This window comes from Malania oleifera, chromosome 1, assembly GCF_029873635.1.
Source record: "Malania oleifera isolate guangnan ecotype guangnan chromosome 1, ASM2987363v1, whole genome shotgun sequence".
Classification (NCBI taxonomy): Eukaryota; Viridiplantae; Streptophyta; class Magnoliopsida; order Santalales; family Ximeniaceae; genus Malania; species Malania oleifera.
The window spans coordinates 1,102,299-1,122,436 of record NC_080417.1 but is presented as its reverse complement, the minus strand read 5'-3'; the positions used below and the strand labels follow the sequence as shown (position 1 = coordinate 1,122,436).

Here is a 20,138-nt window from a genome sequence, read left to right as displayed (position 1 = left end):
TAGTTGATAGGTTTTATAAAGTTCTTTGCTTTGTAAAGTCTTTTTGGCCCTGGGAATGCCCAGGTACTGTGTTTTTGTTTGTGTTTTGCTTGTGGGATTTGCTTCCCCCTATTCCTGGGTATTCCCTGTTTATCTATACACATCAATTTTGGTCAATACATTTACATTTATGATCAAAAAAAAAAAAAAAAATTCTTCCACAAAGTGTTTCTCAGTTTGTGTCATAAGGCACATTTTTTCTTATTTGAAGCAATCACAAAGCTGTAAGTCAACTTGGGAAAAATAGAAATTACTCCAATGGGACACAGCACTAAAGGGTCTTTCCTTGTGGGCATTTCAGGCTTCAAATTGGGATCGATTCCTTTAACCCACCTCAGTTTCCCTCTCAGAGAAGATCTTTTTGAAGGTCTTAGTATTATTGGGATGGATGGTAGAGAAATAGGAGCCTCCACCTTCTCTTTGTTGATGACGCCATTGTCTTCAATGAGGTGGATCCTCAACAAATCCTCAATTTATGGCCCATTTTTTTTCTGCTTTGAAGCAGTCTCAAAGCTGCAAGTCAACTTGGGAAAAGCAAAATCATTCCAACAAGATACAGAACTAACTACTAAGAGGGCTATCCTATTGGACATTTTGGGCTTCAAATTTTAACCTACAATTAAATCACCACTATAACTTAAAGCTTAAGCTGTTAGGTTGTGGGCTAACAATGTATATCAAGCTTTTACGCTTCCCCCTACGTGCAGCCCAACTGCAAGTGAAAGACAAACAAACGAGAAATAACACCCATTCCAAGGAATCTAATCATTTTTAAACACCACATAATAATGTGGCCAACGATACTAGAACCCAAGACCTCCCGGTAACTTGGCTCCACCACACGTGCAGCCTGACAACCTGAAGAGATAAACAAACGAAAAATAACACCCATTGCAAGGAATACAATAATTTTTAAACATCACACGATAACATGTGCAACAATGACCTCCTAATAACCAGCTCTAATACCATGTTAGATTACCACTTAACGTTAAGTTGTGGGCCAACAATGTATATCAAACTTTTCCACCTACCTCCTTCCCAAAGCAGAATTAAAGACGAGGGAGTCTAGGTTCCTATGATTGAGAGGTTTAGAGAAAAAAGACTTGTTGGATTGAAAATGAATTGCCTATCAAATGGAGGTACAATTAGCCTCGCCAAGACTACCCTCTCAAATTTACAACAGCGACAACGAAAAAACACCAACCAGACCAGCCTTAAGTCCCACTATGTGGGGTCGGCTATGTGAACCCATTTTTTCCAATTCACAAATCACTACTATACTTTCAAATCTCCTAGTCCATTATATGCCCCTCTTCCCCATTCCTTGATCAATGGCCAAAAGATTGTAGGACATTCAAAACAAATTCTTTTGGGGAACGGTAGAAGATTTCTTCTATTTCTTACCAAATTTGACATGGGGAATGAAGATAATACTTTCTTTTGGCATGACATTTAGTGTGGCCCCTCTCCTCTTAGCACAAGGTTTCTAGTTATTTTTAACTCAGCTTGTAACAAAGATGCAGTAATTAAAAGTCACCTCCAACTTTCAGCCAATGGGATTACCTAGGACAACCCCCAGGTGAGGACTACCCATGGTTGGGAGATTGAAAACTTAGTGGACTTCTTTGGCAGCATGTACAAAGCTCACTTTCAAAACATCCCTAACAAACCCAAATGAAACTCTGAACTATTGCAACAGCTTTCTGGTCAGCCTCATATCTCCTATCTTCTGCTGTAACCACCAGAAAGTTCCCCTAGAAGCCTATTTGGAAGACAGCTGCCTCTGCAAAGAGGCTCTTTTTTGTGTGGGAGGCATTTATCAGGAAGGTACTCGCCATTAACAACCTGCAAAAAGGGAACTGTTCATTCTCAACATATGCTATTTGTGCAAGGATGATGCTGATAAGATTGATCATATCCTTTTTTACTGTTCTTGGACTATAAATTTATGGGATCTAGCCACTGCACTATTCACGTGACAGTGGGTTACTGCTATGTTAGTGGATAAAGAAATCTGGGCATGGAAAGGCAATCGATCAAGTAAGAAAAGCAGGAAGCTTTAACTGTCAAGTCCCATTAACATTACCATTTTTTGGATTGTGTGGGGGGTGAGAAATAGAAGAGCCTTCGAACATCAACTGTGTCGCTGAACTTAATTAACGACGGAGGGACTACCACCTCTACTAGTTGGCATAGTGGTTTCTCTTTTTACATTGTTTTGTACACGGTTAGCACCCCATTTGTGGCCTTTAATGAATTCTCTCTTAGCCAATAAATGAAATAAAGGAAATAAAATAAAATCCTAACAGCTAACCAAATGGCTCAAACCTAATCCATTTCGTTGGCATAGCACCAATTTGAGGTGGTCATTGACCTTTGAATAAAACAACTTTATTTTGTAAATTATTATATTTTTACAAAAATAACTACTAGATTTCCATCCATTAATTCCAACCAGATGTTACATAACTTCTCAAAAATCATGCCACGCTCCCCCTTCTTCTCCACCAATCGAATTAAAGAAAGCATCTCCCAGGCCAAAGAAAAACGAAATTTGATGTTGGATGAAACAGACATAGTCAGAGAACTAACAACACCCTCCTCACTCATTAAAATAAAATCATTTAGGCACCAAATCACTAATGACGACTTTAGACTATAACTCACAATTTTTTCCTGTCAATCACTACAGGGAGGATGCATATCACGAACAACGCAATAATTCCCTAACAAACTCGCGTCCGATCAAAAACTGTGCCTGCGACTGACTATTTGAAGGTAGAAATACCCCAAAAAAAAAAACCTAGCTCAATGTGCCGTTCCGCGCAAAATTCTATCTCAGCGAAACTAGCAATAGTAACAATAATTTTAGAGCGATGAGGCAAATAAAAATCAAAAAGAATTTACAAACATGTATCAAATAAAAAGTGAACTCACCTCTTAAGGGACAAAAGAGTTCTGCTGGCGGGTTGGCTTAGGCTTTTGAAAACGTCCCTGGACGCACTCAAAGACGACAGGTCGGTGATTTGTGAACTCGATGGTTCGCCGATTGAGGTCGAAAACTCCCCAATTATTATAAATAAAACGAATAGAGGAGCAATCATATGGCGTTTCATCTGCGATTTTTCAAGAAATGACTTGACGTCTGAGGAAGCAATCAATACAAGCCGGCGTGTTTTGAATGAGAGCGTTATCGTACCATGCCGTGGGAGATAACGGAGGCAAGGCAATGCAAGCAAAGGACATGAACCGCCGGCGAAGTCGAAGATTCGAAGCTTCGTCTGATTGCTGCAATTTTAGGATCTCGGCCGTCGTGAAGTTTCCGCGTCCTGTAACGACTTCGGCTTTAATAGAAGGGAATTGCCAGCCTGTCTTCGAATGTTCAAAAAGAATGTCAATATTTTGACAATTGTGAGAATATATGATAACTTTATTAATACTTCCAATCTATCTATATTTCTTCTTAAATTTTCCTATTTTGCAACTCTAAAGCTCTTAATCAGGACCACCCTCACGCGCTCTCTTAGCTCAACGGGCTGACCATCGGATTTTCACTAACTGACCAACGCTTAACTGAATTAAATGATGCAATTTTTAGAAAATTTTAGAAAAATTTTGAATAGTTCTCGCTCAGATACCAAATCTGGGCAGGATCGTTTCTTAAAAATAAGTTTTTATAAAAATGAAGGAAATCGTTCATCAAAACATCAAACAAACGATAAGTAATTTATGATGCAAAGGATCAACCCTAAGGTTGCAACAGCAAAGCATACATGGCGTGGTGGAAAGGCATCAACAAATAAGAATGAGCATCTGGGGTTTAATTCCAAGTAGATACACTCACGAAACTAACGGTACCTGTGAATGGTGAAAGTTTACTCTGTGAGCCAGCAGGGACCGTGGATGGTGAGAGTTCGCTCTGTGAGCAGCGGGGACCGTGGATGGTGAGAGTTCTCTGTGAGCCAGCAGGGACCGTTGATGGTAATGGAGATGTGTCCCGAGAGTCGAGTTAGCCGAACGTCCAATTGATGCACAGAAGTCTTGTTCGCATCCAAACTTTACCCTCATCAACGAGACCTGGGGTGGAGGACGCTGATCCGTAGGTTTGGTGACGCACCGGGGGGTCCGAAATGCTCATTGGTGAAGTTTTTTCCAGTTTTATTATTAAAATAAAATAAAATATTTAATAATACTCTATTTGGGAAAAAAATTCCCAAACTAATGGTCACGTAATCTCGCAACACCAAACTGCGAGATTTAAAGCTGATGGACGAATGGGAAGGTGACACGTTGGAGTTTGAGATTTGAACAAATCTTGCAGGTTAGTCCTGCGAGATTTGCATGGGACACCCTGCTTCTCTCCTCGCCTTCCTCCTCTACTGGCCGTTGCACCCTCAAGATTTGGTTTTCTCATTTGATGCTACTATCCTCAAAAATGCTGCACCAGCTGAGGCAGCTCGTGGTGGGTTTCTTCGGTCTTTGCTTCTTGTGTAAAATAACACAGAAAATGACACATGATGAGATGAGCAAAGTAGGCAATGGAGGAAGACCCATCGTGTGGGAATTGGTTTTTGACCAAGAGAGAGAAACAAATGTCCAGATTCTAAGTGAAATGAAAACATGAGAAACAAATTTGTCTTCTTTATTTTCCGTCCTTTTAATTTTAAGATTAATCTCGGACCTTTTAATTTTAAGATCACTGTTGATTTGATGAGTTCTTCACATACCTCTCTCTTTACTCTGTTTGTCTCCCTTCAAACCCGACGGTATTTCATGCACTGTTCAGACTACAAAAAATAATGATTTCTTTAACATCACCATGTTAACTTTAGATAACCAAACAACACCCCACCCCCCTCAGTGAAAAAAATTAAAAAGGTTTAAGAATAGTTAATTATTATGCTTTTTTTTTCTTTTTCTTTTTTGAACGTCGACTGATTTTCATTTTAAAAAATATACAGTAAAAACAAACTACAAATTATATTTCTTTTCAGAAAAGCAAAACCTCTGTTTTTAGTAGCTATAGCTAAAATTGCTGCCTCTCTGCAAAGCATATTACTTGTCCAAATCTGCTAATAAGCAACCAACATTCCGGTAAACCCCCAAGTGCAAGAAGAAGTGAGAGAACATATGCTGTGTTATGACATTTTTGTCACAATTTCCAGCTAGGATCTACCCAAAATTTACATTATCTTTTTCAGAAGCCACCCCAAATTAACCATAAGTCATCTAAAATTGCTTCCTCTGCAACATGGCTGCCTCAAGCATGAGATGCCTCAGTGGGTACTGAAACAGGGGAAGGGAAAGGGAGGGAGAGGAGCAAAAAAATCTTAAAAATGTACCTTTTTGGCTAGAGTTATCTTTGAACTCAAAGACAAGATTAAAATAATTTTAAAGATTTTGTTGTAGCTAGTGTTCTCTCTGATTGCTCTATTTTTTGGATAATAGATTTACCCGCCCTCACCGAGGAAGTTGCTCGTCGAGACTGTGTGATCACCCTCAGCTCACCAAATCTCTTCTCGCTGCTGGGAGCGGAACGGGTTCAAGATCTAGTCTCTACTGATTAAAATTCTTCCGATGATTGGCAATTAAAATTCTTAAATTTCTTTCATTGAAATGTCATCCAAGTATCAGCTGGTGCAGTGTTTTTTAGGATAGCAGCATCAAATGAGAAAACCAAATCTTGAGGGTGCAAAGGTCGACAGAGGAGGAAGGCTGGAGAGATGCAGGGTGCCATGCAAATCTCGCAGGACTAACCTGCGATATTTGTTTAAACCTTGATCTCCTGCCCTGCCACACGTCACCTTCCCATTCGTCCATCGGCTTTAAATCTCGTAACTTGGTACTGCGATATTTGTTTAAATCTCGCAACATCAAGTTGCGAGATTACGTAAGCATTAGTTTGGGAAATTTTTTCCAAAATAGAATATTATTAAATATTTTATTTTATTTTAATAATAAAATAGGAAAAAACTCCTCATTGGTGGCTGGAGTTCCTATGTAATAAAAAAATAAATAAATTAAAAGAAAGGAAAATCATTCATTCAAAACAAACATTTAAATCAAACTTAAAAACAAACTTACTTATTATTAAACTTTTGTTTACATGACAAAAACTTATGGACGAAAGATTAAGAGAGAGATGAGGGAGAAGAGAGAGTTGGGTGGAGCTCGAAGCTGAGGCTTTCCTAAGGAAATTAAACCCCCAACTCGATGCAAACTACAAAGGAAATGAACTTACATATTTATAGGACTCTTGACTCGAACTATACAAATTTAGAACATCGGGTGAATTAGTACAAATGCTCTTTGGGCCCCATCGACAACTAAATTCAACTTTGAACTCATTACAATACAGACGAGCCAATGCAACAAGACAACAAACTTTAATTAAAGATGACAGCACATGAACGGCTGCATTTGTGTGGGAACCCACAACCTTCAATTAAGATACAGACTCTAGACAAAAGAAAACAAAAAAATATACAACCCTGACCCAAATGGTGGGTAGATATAAAAACACTCCCTTACACACTCAAAATTTACAATAAAATATTACAAGCTGGGCCAAATGGCTGACAGCTAAAAATAAATGATTGTAAGGATAGACAAGGTGGTCCATCCACTTTTGACTTTTGAACAAACATTGATGATAACTCCGCAGCAACTTTTGATAAATTTGATAACTTCTGTCTTCTTTTGATAATATGCCCTTTAGCGGGTTATTAGCTTTGGCATGGCAATTATTTCTATTTTGAAACAATCTTTTTCGAGGAAGCTTCCTCTTGAAAATCTTCATTTTGAATAAACTTGTACCACGTGTCGATATTTGAACTAAGTAGATTCAGATCAATGCCTTGAGGTGAATCTTGATCTTCAGATGAATCAAAACCATCTGATTCGAGTTAGGCGATCATCTTGAGTAATTTTGACTTTGTGTTTGATTTTGACTTTTATGATGATACTATTGAAACAGCATCATCATCTTCGATCAACTTCTTATTGTCTTTTGATTTCAAATAAGAACTTGATGGGGAGGATCTCAGTTCAGAAGTTTGAGCAAGTCATGCTCTAACTTTTCCCTCGGGCATGGTGAACTTATCCCACCATTTGATTTTAAAAACTCTTTTTAATGTTTTTGAATAACACAGTGAACTTTCTTCATAAGGAACTATGATATAGTCCCAGCAAAAGATCCACAAAATCAAGAGTTACAGGCTTGCGTGTTAGATTTTGGCGGTAGTTGGATTCAATTTTTACTGTTAGTGGAATTTGCCTATAACAATAGCTTCCAAGGTAATATTGGGATGCCACCGTTCGAAGCATTGTATGGTCGGAGGTGTCGGTCTCCTCTGTACTGGGATGAGGTCGGTGAACAGCAGATATTGGGTCCCGAACTCGTATAGCAGGCTTTTGAGAAGGTCAGATTGATCACGGATAGAATTAAATGGGCTTAGAGCCGGCAGAAGAGTTACGTGGATGTTTGCCGTCATGAGTTGGAATTCAAGGTAGGGGGTAAGATATTCCTGAGAATCGCTCCAATGAAAGGGATCACTACAAAAAATCAGGACATTAGTGAAGGATCAAATATGTCACTAATACTTATAAATTCGTCACTAATACTATTAGTTGTTATATCTGCGGTTACTACTAACTATTAGTGACGAATTATGATCGTAACTAAAACCCTAATACAGTCACTATAAATTCTACATCTGCTTTGCTTAAATTTGTCACTAATAGTAGGGTATTAGTGAAAGATTAAAGTTCGTCACTAATAGTACAATATTAGTGAATGATTAAAATTTGTCACTAATAGTATAGTATTAGTGAATGATTAAAATTCGTCACTAATAGTAGGGTATTAGTGACAAATTTGTAATTCTTCACTAATAGTGCAGTATTAATAAAAGATTTAAATTCGTCACTAATAGCCTATTATTAGTGATGATTTTTTGAATCCTTTACTAATTATTAAAAAAAAATTAAAAAAATTAATACTAATTTTTTTAATCATCAATTCCTGTAAAAATCTGTAATTATATTTTCGCATACATAACCTAAAACCATAATTACTACAAAATTCGTAAATTATTCAAAATTTCAAATTCAAATACAAATTCAATTAAAATAAAGAAAGAACATATGTTCAGAAAACAACAAAAAATTCAAAAAAATCAAAATTCAAATACAAATACATTATACAAATTCAAATCCAAATACAAAAATTTCATTTGTTCAGATAACAATAAAAATTATAAAGAAATAATCAAAAATTGCATCCGACGACTATAGTGCATGCATGACATCATGCTGATGTTATGACAGCCGCGAACCCTACAAATTAAGAATCATAAAAAAATATTAGTATACAAATGGAGAGCATAATGGAGAGTTGGCGCTCAATATAATCAGGAAGAAAAATATAGAGTGTAACGACCTACTTAACTCATCACATAATAAACATAAATAATAATGACATCAACCCAAACCCGTGGGTAGTGGGGATAGCCTGACATAAACAACGGAAACCTAAGCAGCAGTAAAAATAATTTACATCCATCAAACCAATAATTACATAATACCAGAGTCTACTACATTCCCAAAATACAGTATTTTAATACAATCTCCAAAACATTAAAATAGATCTAGAATCTTACAACAAAAATCTCCTGATCCTAAATCAAAGCTTACCCTTCTAACAGGGAAGCTCAACTCACTCAACGGCGGCCACGACCCGCCGGTCTCTCAGGGTCTCCTGAAAAATTAATTGAGTTCGGGGGTGAGACACATCTATATAAGGGAAAATAAACTAAATACAGTTGTGTAGTAACATGAATATATAATGCAGTTATACATATACAATACATTTCATATATCTGTAAACATTCGTCATAACATACTGAATCATCATATACTTTCATATTTTCTAATAATTCATACTGATCATGAAATGTTTGTTATAGCTAATAATACTGAAAACATACTCATGATGAATAGTTAGTTGATGTCATTTATTACCCCCTATGACGAGTTGTGCAGCCCGAAGGTGGGACCCGACAATAGCTAGCCGACCACTGCGGAGTCAAAAATGTCTATAAGTACGATGGGCCCGCCACACTCTGGTCCGAACTACTAGATGGACGTCCACACTCTACTGAAAGCCACATTGACTATCCATCTCCCACCCCCCCCATAGGGTGGTTAGCACCAATCTGATCATAAATATTTGATCTATAAGCTACGGTACCGAGCTCCTGAACTAAACTAAACTAACATCTAGGTTCTGATAACATATAATACATGATATTATAACACTTTTCATCATTTCATAAATACAGCCTCGTGTCGAAATCATTTCATATGTACGGTCTTGTGCCGAACATTTCATTAATACAGCCTCGCACCGAACATTTCATAAATACGGTCTCTCGCCGAACATTTCATAAATATGGCCTTGCGCTAAACATTTCATATGTATATATATACGACCTCGCGCCAAAATCATTTCAGGTATATACATTATGAAAATAAATCAATTATCATTTATTTGTCAACATCATCATAACATACTGTATCTTTTCATAATACCTGAAAACACGCTTTACTCGTAAAATCTTCCATATCATAATACTTTTCATAAAAAATAACATTCATGCCACACAAAGCTGGGTATATCATACATTTCATTCTAAAATTATAATTTTCGTACAACAACAGTATTTTCCCAAATATGCATTTATTCCATAATATTCAAATATCGTACATATTTTCCAGAAAATCAATTTTCTTATAAATAATAGTAATTTGCGTGAAAATAACTGCTTTAATTTATTCACTTACCTAACTACTGAGAAAAGCCCCTATAAATATCCCGGTCTAACACCCGTAGGGTTTCCTGATCAAAGCCCTAAAAACGACAACCCTCAGAACCAAACATCAGTATTTTTTCGTAAATAACCTTTCTTATAACTACGAAAATACCAAATTTGGCATAAAAAATCTTACCTCAACTTAGGGACGAATTTCAACTCAGCTCTATTGACGATCCGCTCCAACAGATATGGAGAGAACTTCTCCAGGAGAGTCGTAGTGACTTTAAATCGTCGAATCGACGTAAATCCAGCCCGAAATCGAAGAAAGAAGGAGAGGGAGCCGAAGGGAAAGAGAGGGAGTGAGATTTTCCTTAATTTTGAAGTTAAAATCCGGGTTTTTGATATTTATAGGACTGGATTCGTCGACGAGCCACGTTATCTCGTCGACGAGTCCTTTAATAATTTCGTCAACGAAACCTACTCCTCGTTGATGAAATTCAGACTGCTCAAAACTTCTCTCGGTATTTCCTCGCCGACGAATCTTGCTTTCGTCGACGAGGTCCTCTTATACTCTCATCGACAAATCCCTTGTGTTCGTCAACGAGGCCTTGGTAATTTCCCTCGGTTATTCCTTCTGTTTCTATTTCCATTTCCCTCCTTTTTATTTAAATACCATTATTATTATTCGAGTCATCACATTCTCCCCTCCTTATAAAATTTCGTTCTTGAAATTTACTATTCATATAATTCATCACCCTTTATTAGGCAAAATGATCTACTTATTTTATTACTTACCCTCACTTACGGCGAAGGAATGCCGTGGTTATATTTCAAATCCTAAGAGATTACATATACAAAAGAAAAATTTCTCCCAAAACTAAAATACCACTTACTACTAGAGTATTACATGTACTTGCAAAAGAAACATTACATATTTACTTACATTTCTTATTTACATATGGACTTCTTGGAATAATTACAGGTATATCTGTTTGATTTGTTCCTCAAGTTCCCAAGAAGCCTCTTCTACTGTGTGATTCCTTCATAGAACTTTTACCAGAGGAATCTTTTTATTACATAGTTCCTGTTCCTTTCTGTCCAGAATCTGCACTGGTACCTCCTCATAGACTAGTGAATCACTGAGCTCTAACTCACCATAGCTGATAATATGAGAAGGATCTGGGATGTATTTTCTCAACATAGATACGTGGAATATGTCGTACATCCTGGATAGTGTAGGTGGCAAAGCTAGCCTGTAGGCCACCGGCCCCACTTTCTTTAAAATCTCAAACGGACTGATAAACTTATGGCTAAGTTTACCCTTCCTACCAAACCTCACAACTCCTTTTAATGGAGTTGTTTTTAAAAATACGTGATCACCCACATCGAACTCCAAATTCCTGCGGCGATTATCGGCATAACTTTTCTGTCGGCTCTAAGCTGCACTAATTCTTTCCCTGACAAGCCGAACCTTGTTATATGCCTACTACACTATCTCTGGACCCACAACTCGCTGCTCACCCATCTCGTCCCAATACAAAGGAGATCGACATCTCCCGCCGTATAAAGCTTCAAACGGCGCCATGCCAATACAAGTCTGATAACTATTATTATACGCAAACTCCACTAGTGGCATGAATTGAGTCCAGCTACCCCCAAAATCTAATACACATGCATAGAGCATATCTTCTAGTATCAGTGTCGTCCTTTCAGTCTATCCATCTGACTGAGGATGGAATGTCGTGCTAAATGATAACTGAGACCCCAGAGCCTCCTACAAGCTCTTCCAAAATCGTGATGTGAATCGCGGGTGTCGATCTGACACAATAGATACAGGCACCCCATGAGATCGAACTATCTCCTGAATGTAAATCTCCGCTAAACGGCTGAGGGGATAGTTGATATTGATAGGAAGGAAATGGGCGATCTTAGTCAACCGGTCTACTATCACCCAAATTGCATTCTGACCATACGATGTCGACAGCAGCCCTAAAACGAAGTCCATGGAAATATAATACCACTTCCACTATGGGATAAATAATGGCTGCAACTAAACCACTGGCCTCTGGTGCTCAGATTTTACTTGCTAGCACGTCAAACACTGAGCTACATATTCGAAAATTTCGCTCTTCATACCACTCCACCAGTAAAACTCTCGCAGATCCCTGCACATTTTTCGTACTTCCGAGATGAACTGTATACAAAGATCTATGAGCCTCATTTAAAATAATCCTTCTAATGTCAGCATCAGTAGGAACACATCATCTAGAATGGAACCGTAAAGCTCCGTCATCTGAAATACAAAATTCTTTTCCCTGACCCATCTGCACTCTAGCTATCACCTCTGCTAATTATGGATCTTCCTTCTAAGCAACTTTAATTCTTTATTGCAGCGTAGGCTGCACCACTAAACTGGCAATACATACTGGAGTATTACTCTTAATTAATTCAATGTCGAGTCTCTCTAGGTCCATCATGATCGGATGCTGGATCTCCATAGCTGCTAACACTGGGCTTGCGGTCTTCCTACTCAACGCATTAGCTACCACATTTGCTTTCCTAGGATGGTAACTGATAGTACAATCAAAATATTTAATTAAATCTAATCACCTTCTCTGTCTCATATTCAATTTCTTATGGATGAAGAAATACTTTAAGCTCTTATGGTCGGAGAAAATCTCGCACTGCTCACCGTACAAATAATGCCTCCATATTTTCAATGCGTGTACCACTGCAGCCAACTCAATATCATGGATAAGGTAGTTCTTTTCATATTCTTTCAACTGTCTGGATGCATACGCCACCACCCTGCCATGCTGCATCAATACATAGCCAAGTCCTTTCAAGGACGCATCACTATAGATAATATACCCCTCTCCCCCAGACGGGATAACTAATACTGGTGCTGTGACTAAGCTCTGCTTTAGTTCCTGAAAACTGTGCTCACAGCTGTTGTCCTATTCAAATCTGGCATTCTTCCTAGTTAGTCGTGTCAGAGGCCCTGATAAAGCGGAGAATCCCTTAACAAAACGATGGTAATATCCAACTAAACCCAAGAAACTCCTGATCTCCTGGACGTTCCTCGGTCTAGCCCAATTCACTACTATCTCAATCTTACTAGGATCTACAGAAACTTCGTCTCCTAAGATAACATGCCCCAAAAACACAACTTTCTCAAGTCAGAAGTCACATTTGCTGAACTTGGCATACAGCTTCTTCTCCCTGAGCATTTGCAAAACCTGTCTCAAATGTATCTCGTGCTTCTTATAGCTCCTCGAATAGACCAGTACATCGTTAATAAAAACAACCACAAACTGATCTAAATATGGATGAAAAATCCTATTCATCAAATCCATAAATATCATAGGAGCATTTGTCAGACCAAATGGCATAACAAGGAACTCGTAATGCCCATATCTGGTCTTGAAGGCCGTCTTCGATACATCTTTTGTTCTCACCTTTACTTAATAGTAGCCTGACCTGAGATCGATCTTGGAATACACTCGTGTACCCTGGAGCTGATCAAACAAATCATCAATACGGGGTATAGGATACTTGTTCTTGATTGTCACTTTATTAATTTCTCTGTAATCTATACATATCCTCATAGACCCGTCCTTCTTTTTCACAAACAGCACTAGAGCTCCCCACAGAGATACACTAGGTCTTATGAAGCCCTTATGAAGCAAATCCTACAACTGATCTTTTAGTTCTGTCAACTCTATTGGTGCCATTCGGTACGGTGCTTTAGAGATCGACGTTGTACCTAGAAGTAGATCAATAGGAAATCTACCATACGATCAGGAGGCAAACCTGGTAATTCATCTAGGGACACATCTATAAATTCTTTTACCACAGGCGTATTGATAAGTTACAATTCATTTTCTGACATTTCCTTCACAAAAGCCATGAATCCCAAATAGCCATTCTGGAGCAGCCTCCTTGTATGAACAACTGAGACCATCTGAGGTAAAGATTGCACCGGTGACCCTGTAAATTTGAATTATGGTTTCCCTGGAGGTTTGGATATCACTTCCTTTGGCAGGCTCTAGCCTAAGTGAAGGAGTGTTTGAGTGTGGGGTATCACTTGTAAAGGTTTTGTTCCACCCGTCAATGGAATAGGTTTAGTGAAACCTTTGGTGGTTTGCCAAAGGCGAGGACGTAGGTTGGGTATAAGCCGAACCTCATACAAATCTCCATCTTACTCTCTCTTTCCCTATTCTTTATTTTTAGTGCATATTTAAATTGTGTGGATGGTTTAAATTTGAAAATCATATAAACTACGTATATTTGGAAATCAAACAAACTTAAGGTTTAATTTTAATTTGGGTTGTGGAAACTGAAAGGGAGTACGTTGGTTACACCATATCTTGTGGAAACCATACGGGAGTACGTTACTTGGTTAACATCCCAAAGATAAATTTACCAAGAGTTTATTTGAGTTCTAAAAATTTGGAAAGAGTGATTGGATTCATTTATACAAGGCTTTACATCAACAAGCATAAATTCTCATTCACTACAGGGCTTGGTTCAAATTTGGCTAATATCAACAAACAACCATTTTTGAGTTTTTATATTACATAAGTACTGTGTATTGGCTTGTTTGTTTGCTTTCTAATTATAGTTGATTGATTTGGTTAAATGATTGGATGTTTGTATGGTTAAGGATTAAATAAAGAAACTAAGTTTTTGAGTGCTTAACAAATTAAACAAATAAGTCATAAACTGGTTAAAAGAAATAAAATAAGTTTAAGAATTCTAAAAAGGAATTAAAATAAAATTTTAAAAGCCAATTCACCCCCCCTCTTGGGAAGCTATTCATAATTTCAGCTTCATGCAAGGACAATGAATGGGTTATCTCAGAGCACACTCAACATGCATTTAAGCCTCATTAAGGTAGCACTTCCTGATGGTGAAACACTTCCCAAGTCTTTTTATGAGGCGAAGACATACATGCGTGAATTGAGTCTCGATTACACTCTAATACATGCGTGTAGCTATGATTGTGCACTTTTTTATGGTGAACATGAATATGCGAACGAGTGCCCAGAATGTGATGAACCGAGATATACAACTAATCAGAAGAAGGGTAAAAAGATCTCCAAAAAAGTTTTGCGATATTGTTTATTAATCCCGCGTCTGCAATGATTGTATATGTGCAAAAAGACTGCTACAAATATGAGATGACATCAAGAGAAACTTCTTCTTCAAGATGGAAACACCCTTAGCCATCCAGCAAACTCCGAAGCTTGGGCCGAATTTGATGAAATGCATCTGTGGTTTGCTAGTGATCCTCGCAACATCAGACTTGGCCTTGCTTTAGATGAGTTCAATCCTTTTGGTAACATGACCAACCTATATAACATGTGGCCAGTTATGATGATGCCATACAATATGCCGCTATGGCGATGTATGAAAGAACCTTTCATTTATATGTCTCTGTTGATTCCCGGACCGAGAGCACCTAGTAATGATATTGATGTTTACTCGTGTTCGTTAATTGACGAGTTGAAAGAATTATGGGAAAAAGGAGTGGAGACATTCGATGTGGAAACCGGGACAACATTTCAGATGCATGTTGTAGTCTTGTGGACAATTAATGATTTCCCCGCATACGAAAACCTGTCAGGTTTGAGCACAAAAGGTTACTTAGCATGCCCAGTATGTAATAAGGATGTTGGGTCTTTATCCTTGAAGCATAGCTGCAAGTTATGCTTTATGTGTCATCGTCGTTTTCTACGAACTGGACATCCTTGGAGGACTCCTGGCGTCAGAAGCTTCAATGGAAAACCCAAACGAAGGTTGCCACCAAAGCGGCTAAGTGGGGAAGAGATATTAAACCAGTTAAGGTTGATCGGAGATGTGAAATTTGGGAAACCACCGACCAGTAGAAAAAGAAAGCGCGTTGAGTGGGAGTTGAATTGGACAAAGAGAAGCATCTTCTTCGAGTTGCCATACTGGAAAGATCTTCTACTACGCCACAACTTGGATGTCATGCACATCGAAAAGAACATTTGTGAGAATGTCAATGGTACATTACTTGATATAAATGGGAAGACAAAGGACACAGCAAATGCTCGCCAAGATATGGAAGATATAGGAATACAACCTGAGCTGTACCTGTTTTGTGATGGGGAAAAAATTCTCATGTCATCAGCTTGTTACACATTTTCGAAAGATGAGAAGAATAAATTGTTCGAATGGTTGAAATCAGTGAAGTTCTCGGATGGATATGCATTGAACATAGCTCGATGCATAAACATGAAGGAAGGGAAGATGCTAGGAATGAAAAGTCATGACTGTCACGTCCTTCTACAATGGGTTCTACCCGTTTTCCTTCGTGAAAACTTGACAGAAGATGTTCGCTCAGTGCTGATTGAGCTGAGATTCTTTTTTTGGTAGTTGTGCTAAAAATTTGAACGTAAACGTACTTGAACTGTTAAAGGATGACATCGTGATCATACTATGCAAGCTAGAGAAAATTTTTTCGCCAATATTCTTCGATGTGATGGTCCACCTAGCTGTCCATTTACTAAAGGAGGCCATAATTGGAGGACTGGTTCAATATCGTTGGATGTATCCTATTGAAAGGTAAAGTATAAAGTCCTTGTATAATGGTCACGTGATTTCCTTGTTTTTATTTTATTTTTCTTTATTGTGTCTACAAGTCTATAATACTACGTAAAATGCACAGGTTCTTGTCCACTTTGAAGGGGTATGTGCGCAATAAGGCACGACCGGAAGGTTTAATCATTGAGGTGTACATTGACATTGAATGTCTTGCATTTTGCTCAATGTATCTACATGATATTGACACAATGTTCCCTCGTGATAAGCGAAATGCAGATGTTCATGCTATTAATGCCGAAGATGAAGAACCTAGGAGCTCTATATTTCTAGAAAATGTTCGACCTCTCGGTGTATGAGTTTATGATTTCATTGATATGGATGACCTAGAAAATGCTCATTTTTACGTCCTCAACAATTGTGATGAAACTGTTCCATATATCGAGTACGTGGTTCCAAAATCCTTACTTTTCATTGTATGTACATATGCATAATTATATACTTACTTGACATTAACATGTACTACTGTTGCATATAGGGAACATAAAGCTGAACTCTTGGCCCAAAATGAACAAAATGTTGACAAAAGACATAAGAAGGAATTTATCAACTAGTTTGGGAGTCGTGTAAGTAACAAAAACTGCTTGAGTGAAAAGCAATGTATGTTTTCACTATTGACAATTTATTCTTCTAAACTCCAATTTATGTAATAGATGAAAGTCATGTTTTACAATAAGGAACCAACGGCAAGTAAAGATTTGTACGCGTTGGCATGTGACCCCGATCAACGAGTTAACCGCTACAACGGTTGCATTGTTAACAGGTTACGATTTCATACAAAGTCTTTTAAACTGCACAGAAGAACCCAAAATTGTGGAATTGCAGCCCTGACCCGCCTGTCTCTCTGGGTTTCCTGAAAATCATTTAATGTTCGGGGGTGAGACACTTCTCAGTAAGGGAAAATAAACTAAATACAGCTGTGTAGCAATATGAATACTTAATGATAATATAGATATACAGTACAATCTTCATACTAGAAAACATTCATCATTTAATAACTGGAAAAACGTATACTTTCATATTTCTAACATCATACTAATCATAACTGTCAAGTATAGTTAATAATACTGAAAACATACCCATGATGAATAGCTAGCTGATGTCATGTATTATCCCCCATAACGGGTTGTGCAGCCCGAAAGTGGGACCCGATAATGGCTGGCCGATCACTGCTGAGTCAAAAATGTCTGTAAGTACGATGGGCCCGTCACACCCTGGTCCGGACTGCCAGGTGGATGTCTACACTCTACACTGAAAGCCATATCAATTATCCATCTCCCACTCCCTCATGGGGTGGTTAGCACCAATCTGAACATAGATATCTGATCTATAAGTTACGGTACCGTGCTCCTGAACTGAAATAAACTAACATCCGGGTTCTAATAACATATAATACATGATAATATAGCGTTTAATATAAATGAATTGATAGCATTTTCTATAATTTCATAAATACGGCCTCGTGCCGAACATTTCATAAATACAGTCTTGTGCTGAACATTTCATAAATACGGCCTCGCGCCAGCTATCAATCACGGCGTTGCGCCGAATATCTCATAAATATCATTCTAAATAATAAATCAATTATCATGTATTTTCAACATTATTTTGTACTGTAATATTTCATATTCTTAAAAACATGCTTCATTCATAACATAGTCATATCATAATACTTCTCACATAAAGTAATATTCATGTCACACATTTACTGTATAAAACCATACTTTATATTCTAAAATCATAATTTCTGGCATCTCATACATACATATACATTTCAACATAATAGTAGTATTTTCCCAAATGTACATTTCCTTCGTAATATACTAATATAATACATGTTTTACTGAAAATTAATTTACCGATAAATAATAATAATTTGCATGGAAAATAACTGCTTTAGTTTATTTTCTTACCTGACACTGAAAGAAACCCCCTAAAATTTTCGGACCTAAACTCGCAGGGTTCCCCGTTCAACCCCCTGAAAACAATAACTCGCAAAACTAAACTTCGGTATTTTCACGTGAATATAATTTCCTATAACTACAGTAAAACCAAATTTTGCATAAAAAGTTTAACTCAACTGAGAGATGAATTTCAACTCTCTTCCACCAACGATCTGCTCCGGAAGATTTGGAGAGAACTTCCCCAAGAGCTTCGTGGTGGCCCCAGATTGTCGATCCAGCGAATGACGGAGCCGAAATCAAAGAGGGAAGAAAGAGAAACCAAAGGGAGAGAGGAAAAGTGAGATTTTTCTTAATTTACTATGTTTAAATCCGGGTTTTTGCTATTTATAGGGTCGGATTCATCGACGAGACACGTCACCTCATCGATGAGTCCTGTAGAAAGTTCGTTAACGAACCTATACCTTCGTCGACGAATTTCAGATTTCCCCAAAATCCTCTCTCAGTATCTTCTCATTGATAAAACTTGTCTTCGTCGACCAGGCCCTCTTGTACCCTCGTCGACGAATCTCCTATGTTTGTCGACGAGGACTTGATAAATTTCATCGGTTATTACTCCCAAACTGCAATGTCATTGATGAACGCGAAGTGTTTATCGACGAAGTCTGCTACCTCCTTTTGTTTCTGTTTCCATTTTCCTTCTTCTTTATTATTTAAATATCATTATTATTCTTCGAGTCATTACAGTTAAAGACTTATCAAAGAAAGATCCAAAAGAGATTTAGAAGATGACTAAAACAAAAGCTCAAATAATTAAGCAAAAGGGATCATTAGAAGTCAATGAAGAATACTTAGTTAAAATTGTTAATAAGTCAGTTTCCTTCGTTACGAGTGAAGTTATGGAGTAAAAGAGATTACTAAATTTAGAAGATTTAGAAGTTTTTTGGTAAAAATGTGATAGAATTCATATTGGAATGGTCCAAGTAGGACTATTTCCTTTAACAAGAGCCGGTCTTAACAAACTAGTCTGCATTATACTTAGAGATGCTAGACATCACAAATTTAATGATTCATTATTGGAAATGTTAGAATCCAATATAGCAAAAGGTCCAATTTATTTTGAATGTTATCCAAATATTAGGGCAAATCTGCATGATGAGTCAATTTACAAGTTATTAACACTAGATATTCAAACAAAAAATTATAATATGGATTCAAGATCTTCAAATTTAGAAATGATTTACAGAATTTACTACAAAGTCACAACTTCAACTGTTTTTCTAAATGTAATTAAAGAAAGTCCAAAAGGTGAAACTCTTTTACTTCAAGCTAATTATGAGAGGACCTCGTTGGTATCTCAACCAAAGAAACTTTTTTGGCATGAGATTCAAACTGCGGGAGATTGGAAATTTGATAATTTAAATGAAAATAATGAAGAAAAAATTAGGAGTGTTCAAAAAACTATAGCCACAAGTATTATTCAAGATCAAACTGGAAATGTCAAAATAAATTTTCAATCACTATTAACAAGAAGTAGAAGTGTAGGACAACCAAGTTCAAGAATAACAAAAGACTTAGGAAGAACAAGTATTTCAGGTGTTTATACTGAACCTAATAAGTATTATAAACTTAAAGGAATCAATTTTGAACCTGAATTTCCTCAAGGTTATTATTCCGAAGAATCTAATTGACCAACAATGTCTCGAGATTTAGATGAAGAACAGAGAGAAACCTTAAAAGAAGAAGGTCAAAG

The 20,138-nt window shown here is 37.3% G+C and overlaps 1 protein-coding gene across 4 annotated transcripts in view; it reads right to left on the bottom strand.

Moving 5' to 3' along the window:
* Positions 1 to 3,449, bottom strand: part of LOC131151409 (serine/threonine-protein kinase/endoribonuclease IRE1a) — a 31,347-nt gene extending 27,898 nt beyond the window's left edge. The window contains exons 1-2 of one of the 4 annotated variants that reach the window (XM_058102664.1): positions 3,242 to 3,449; positions 2,980 to 3,158 (exon numbers count right to left, since the gene is read on the bottom strand). In XM_058102664.1, coding sequence (XP_057958647.1) covers positions 2,980 to 3,158; positions 3,242 to 3,244 — 182 coding nt within the window. In that variant the 5' untranslated portion in view covers positions 3,245 to 3,449. Of the gene's footprint in view, positions 1 to 2,979 lie in introns of all 4 variants that reach the window. The other 3 variants (XM_058102655.1, XM_058102669.1, XM_058102661.1) reach the window with 3 other exon arrangements.
* Between the last annotated feature and the right edge of the window lie 16,689 nt (positions 3,450 to 20,138).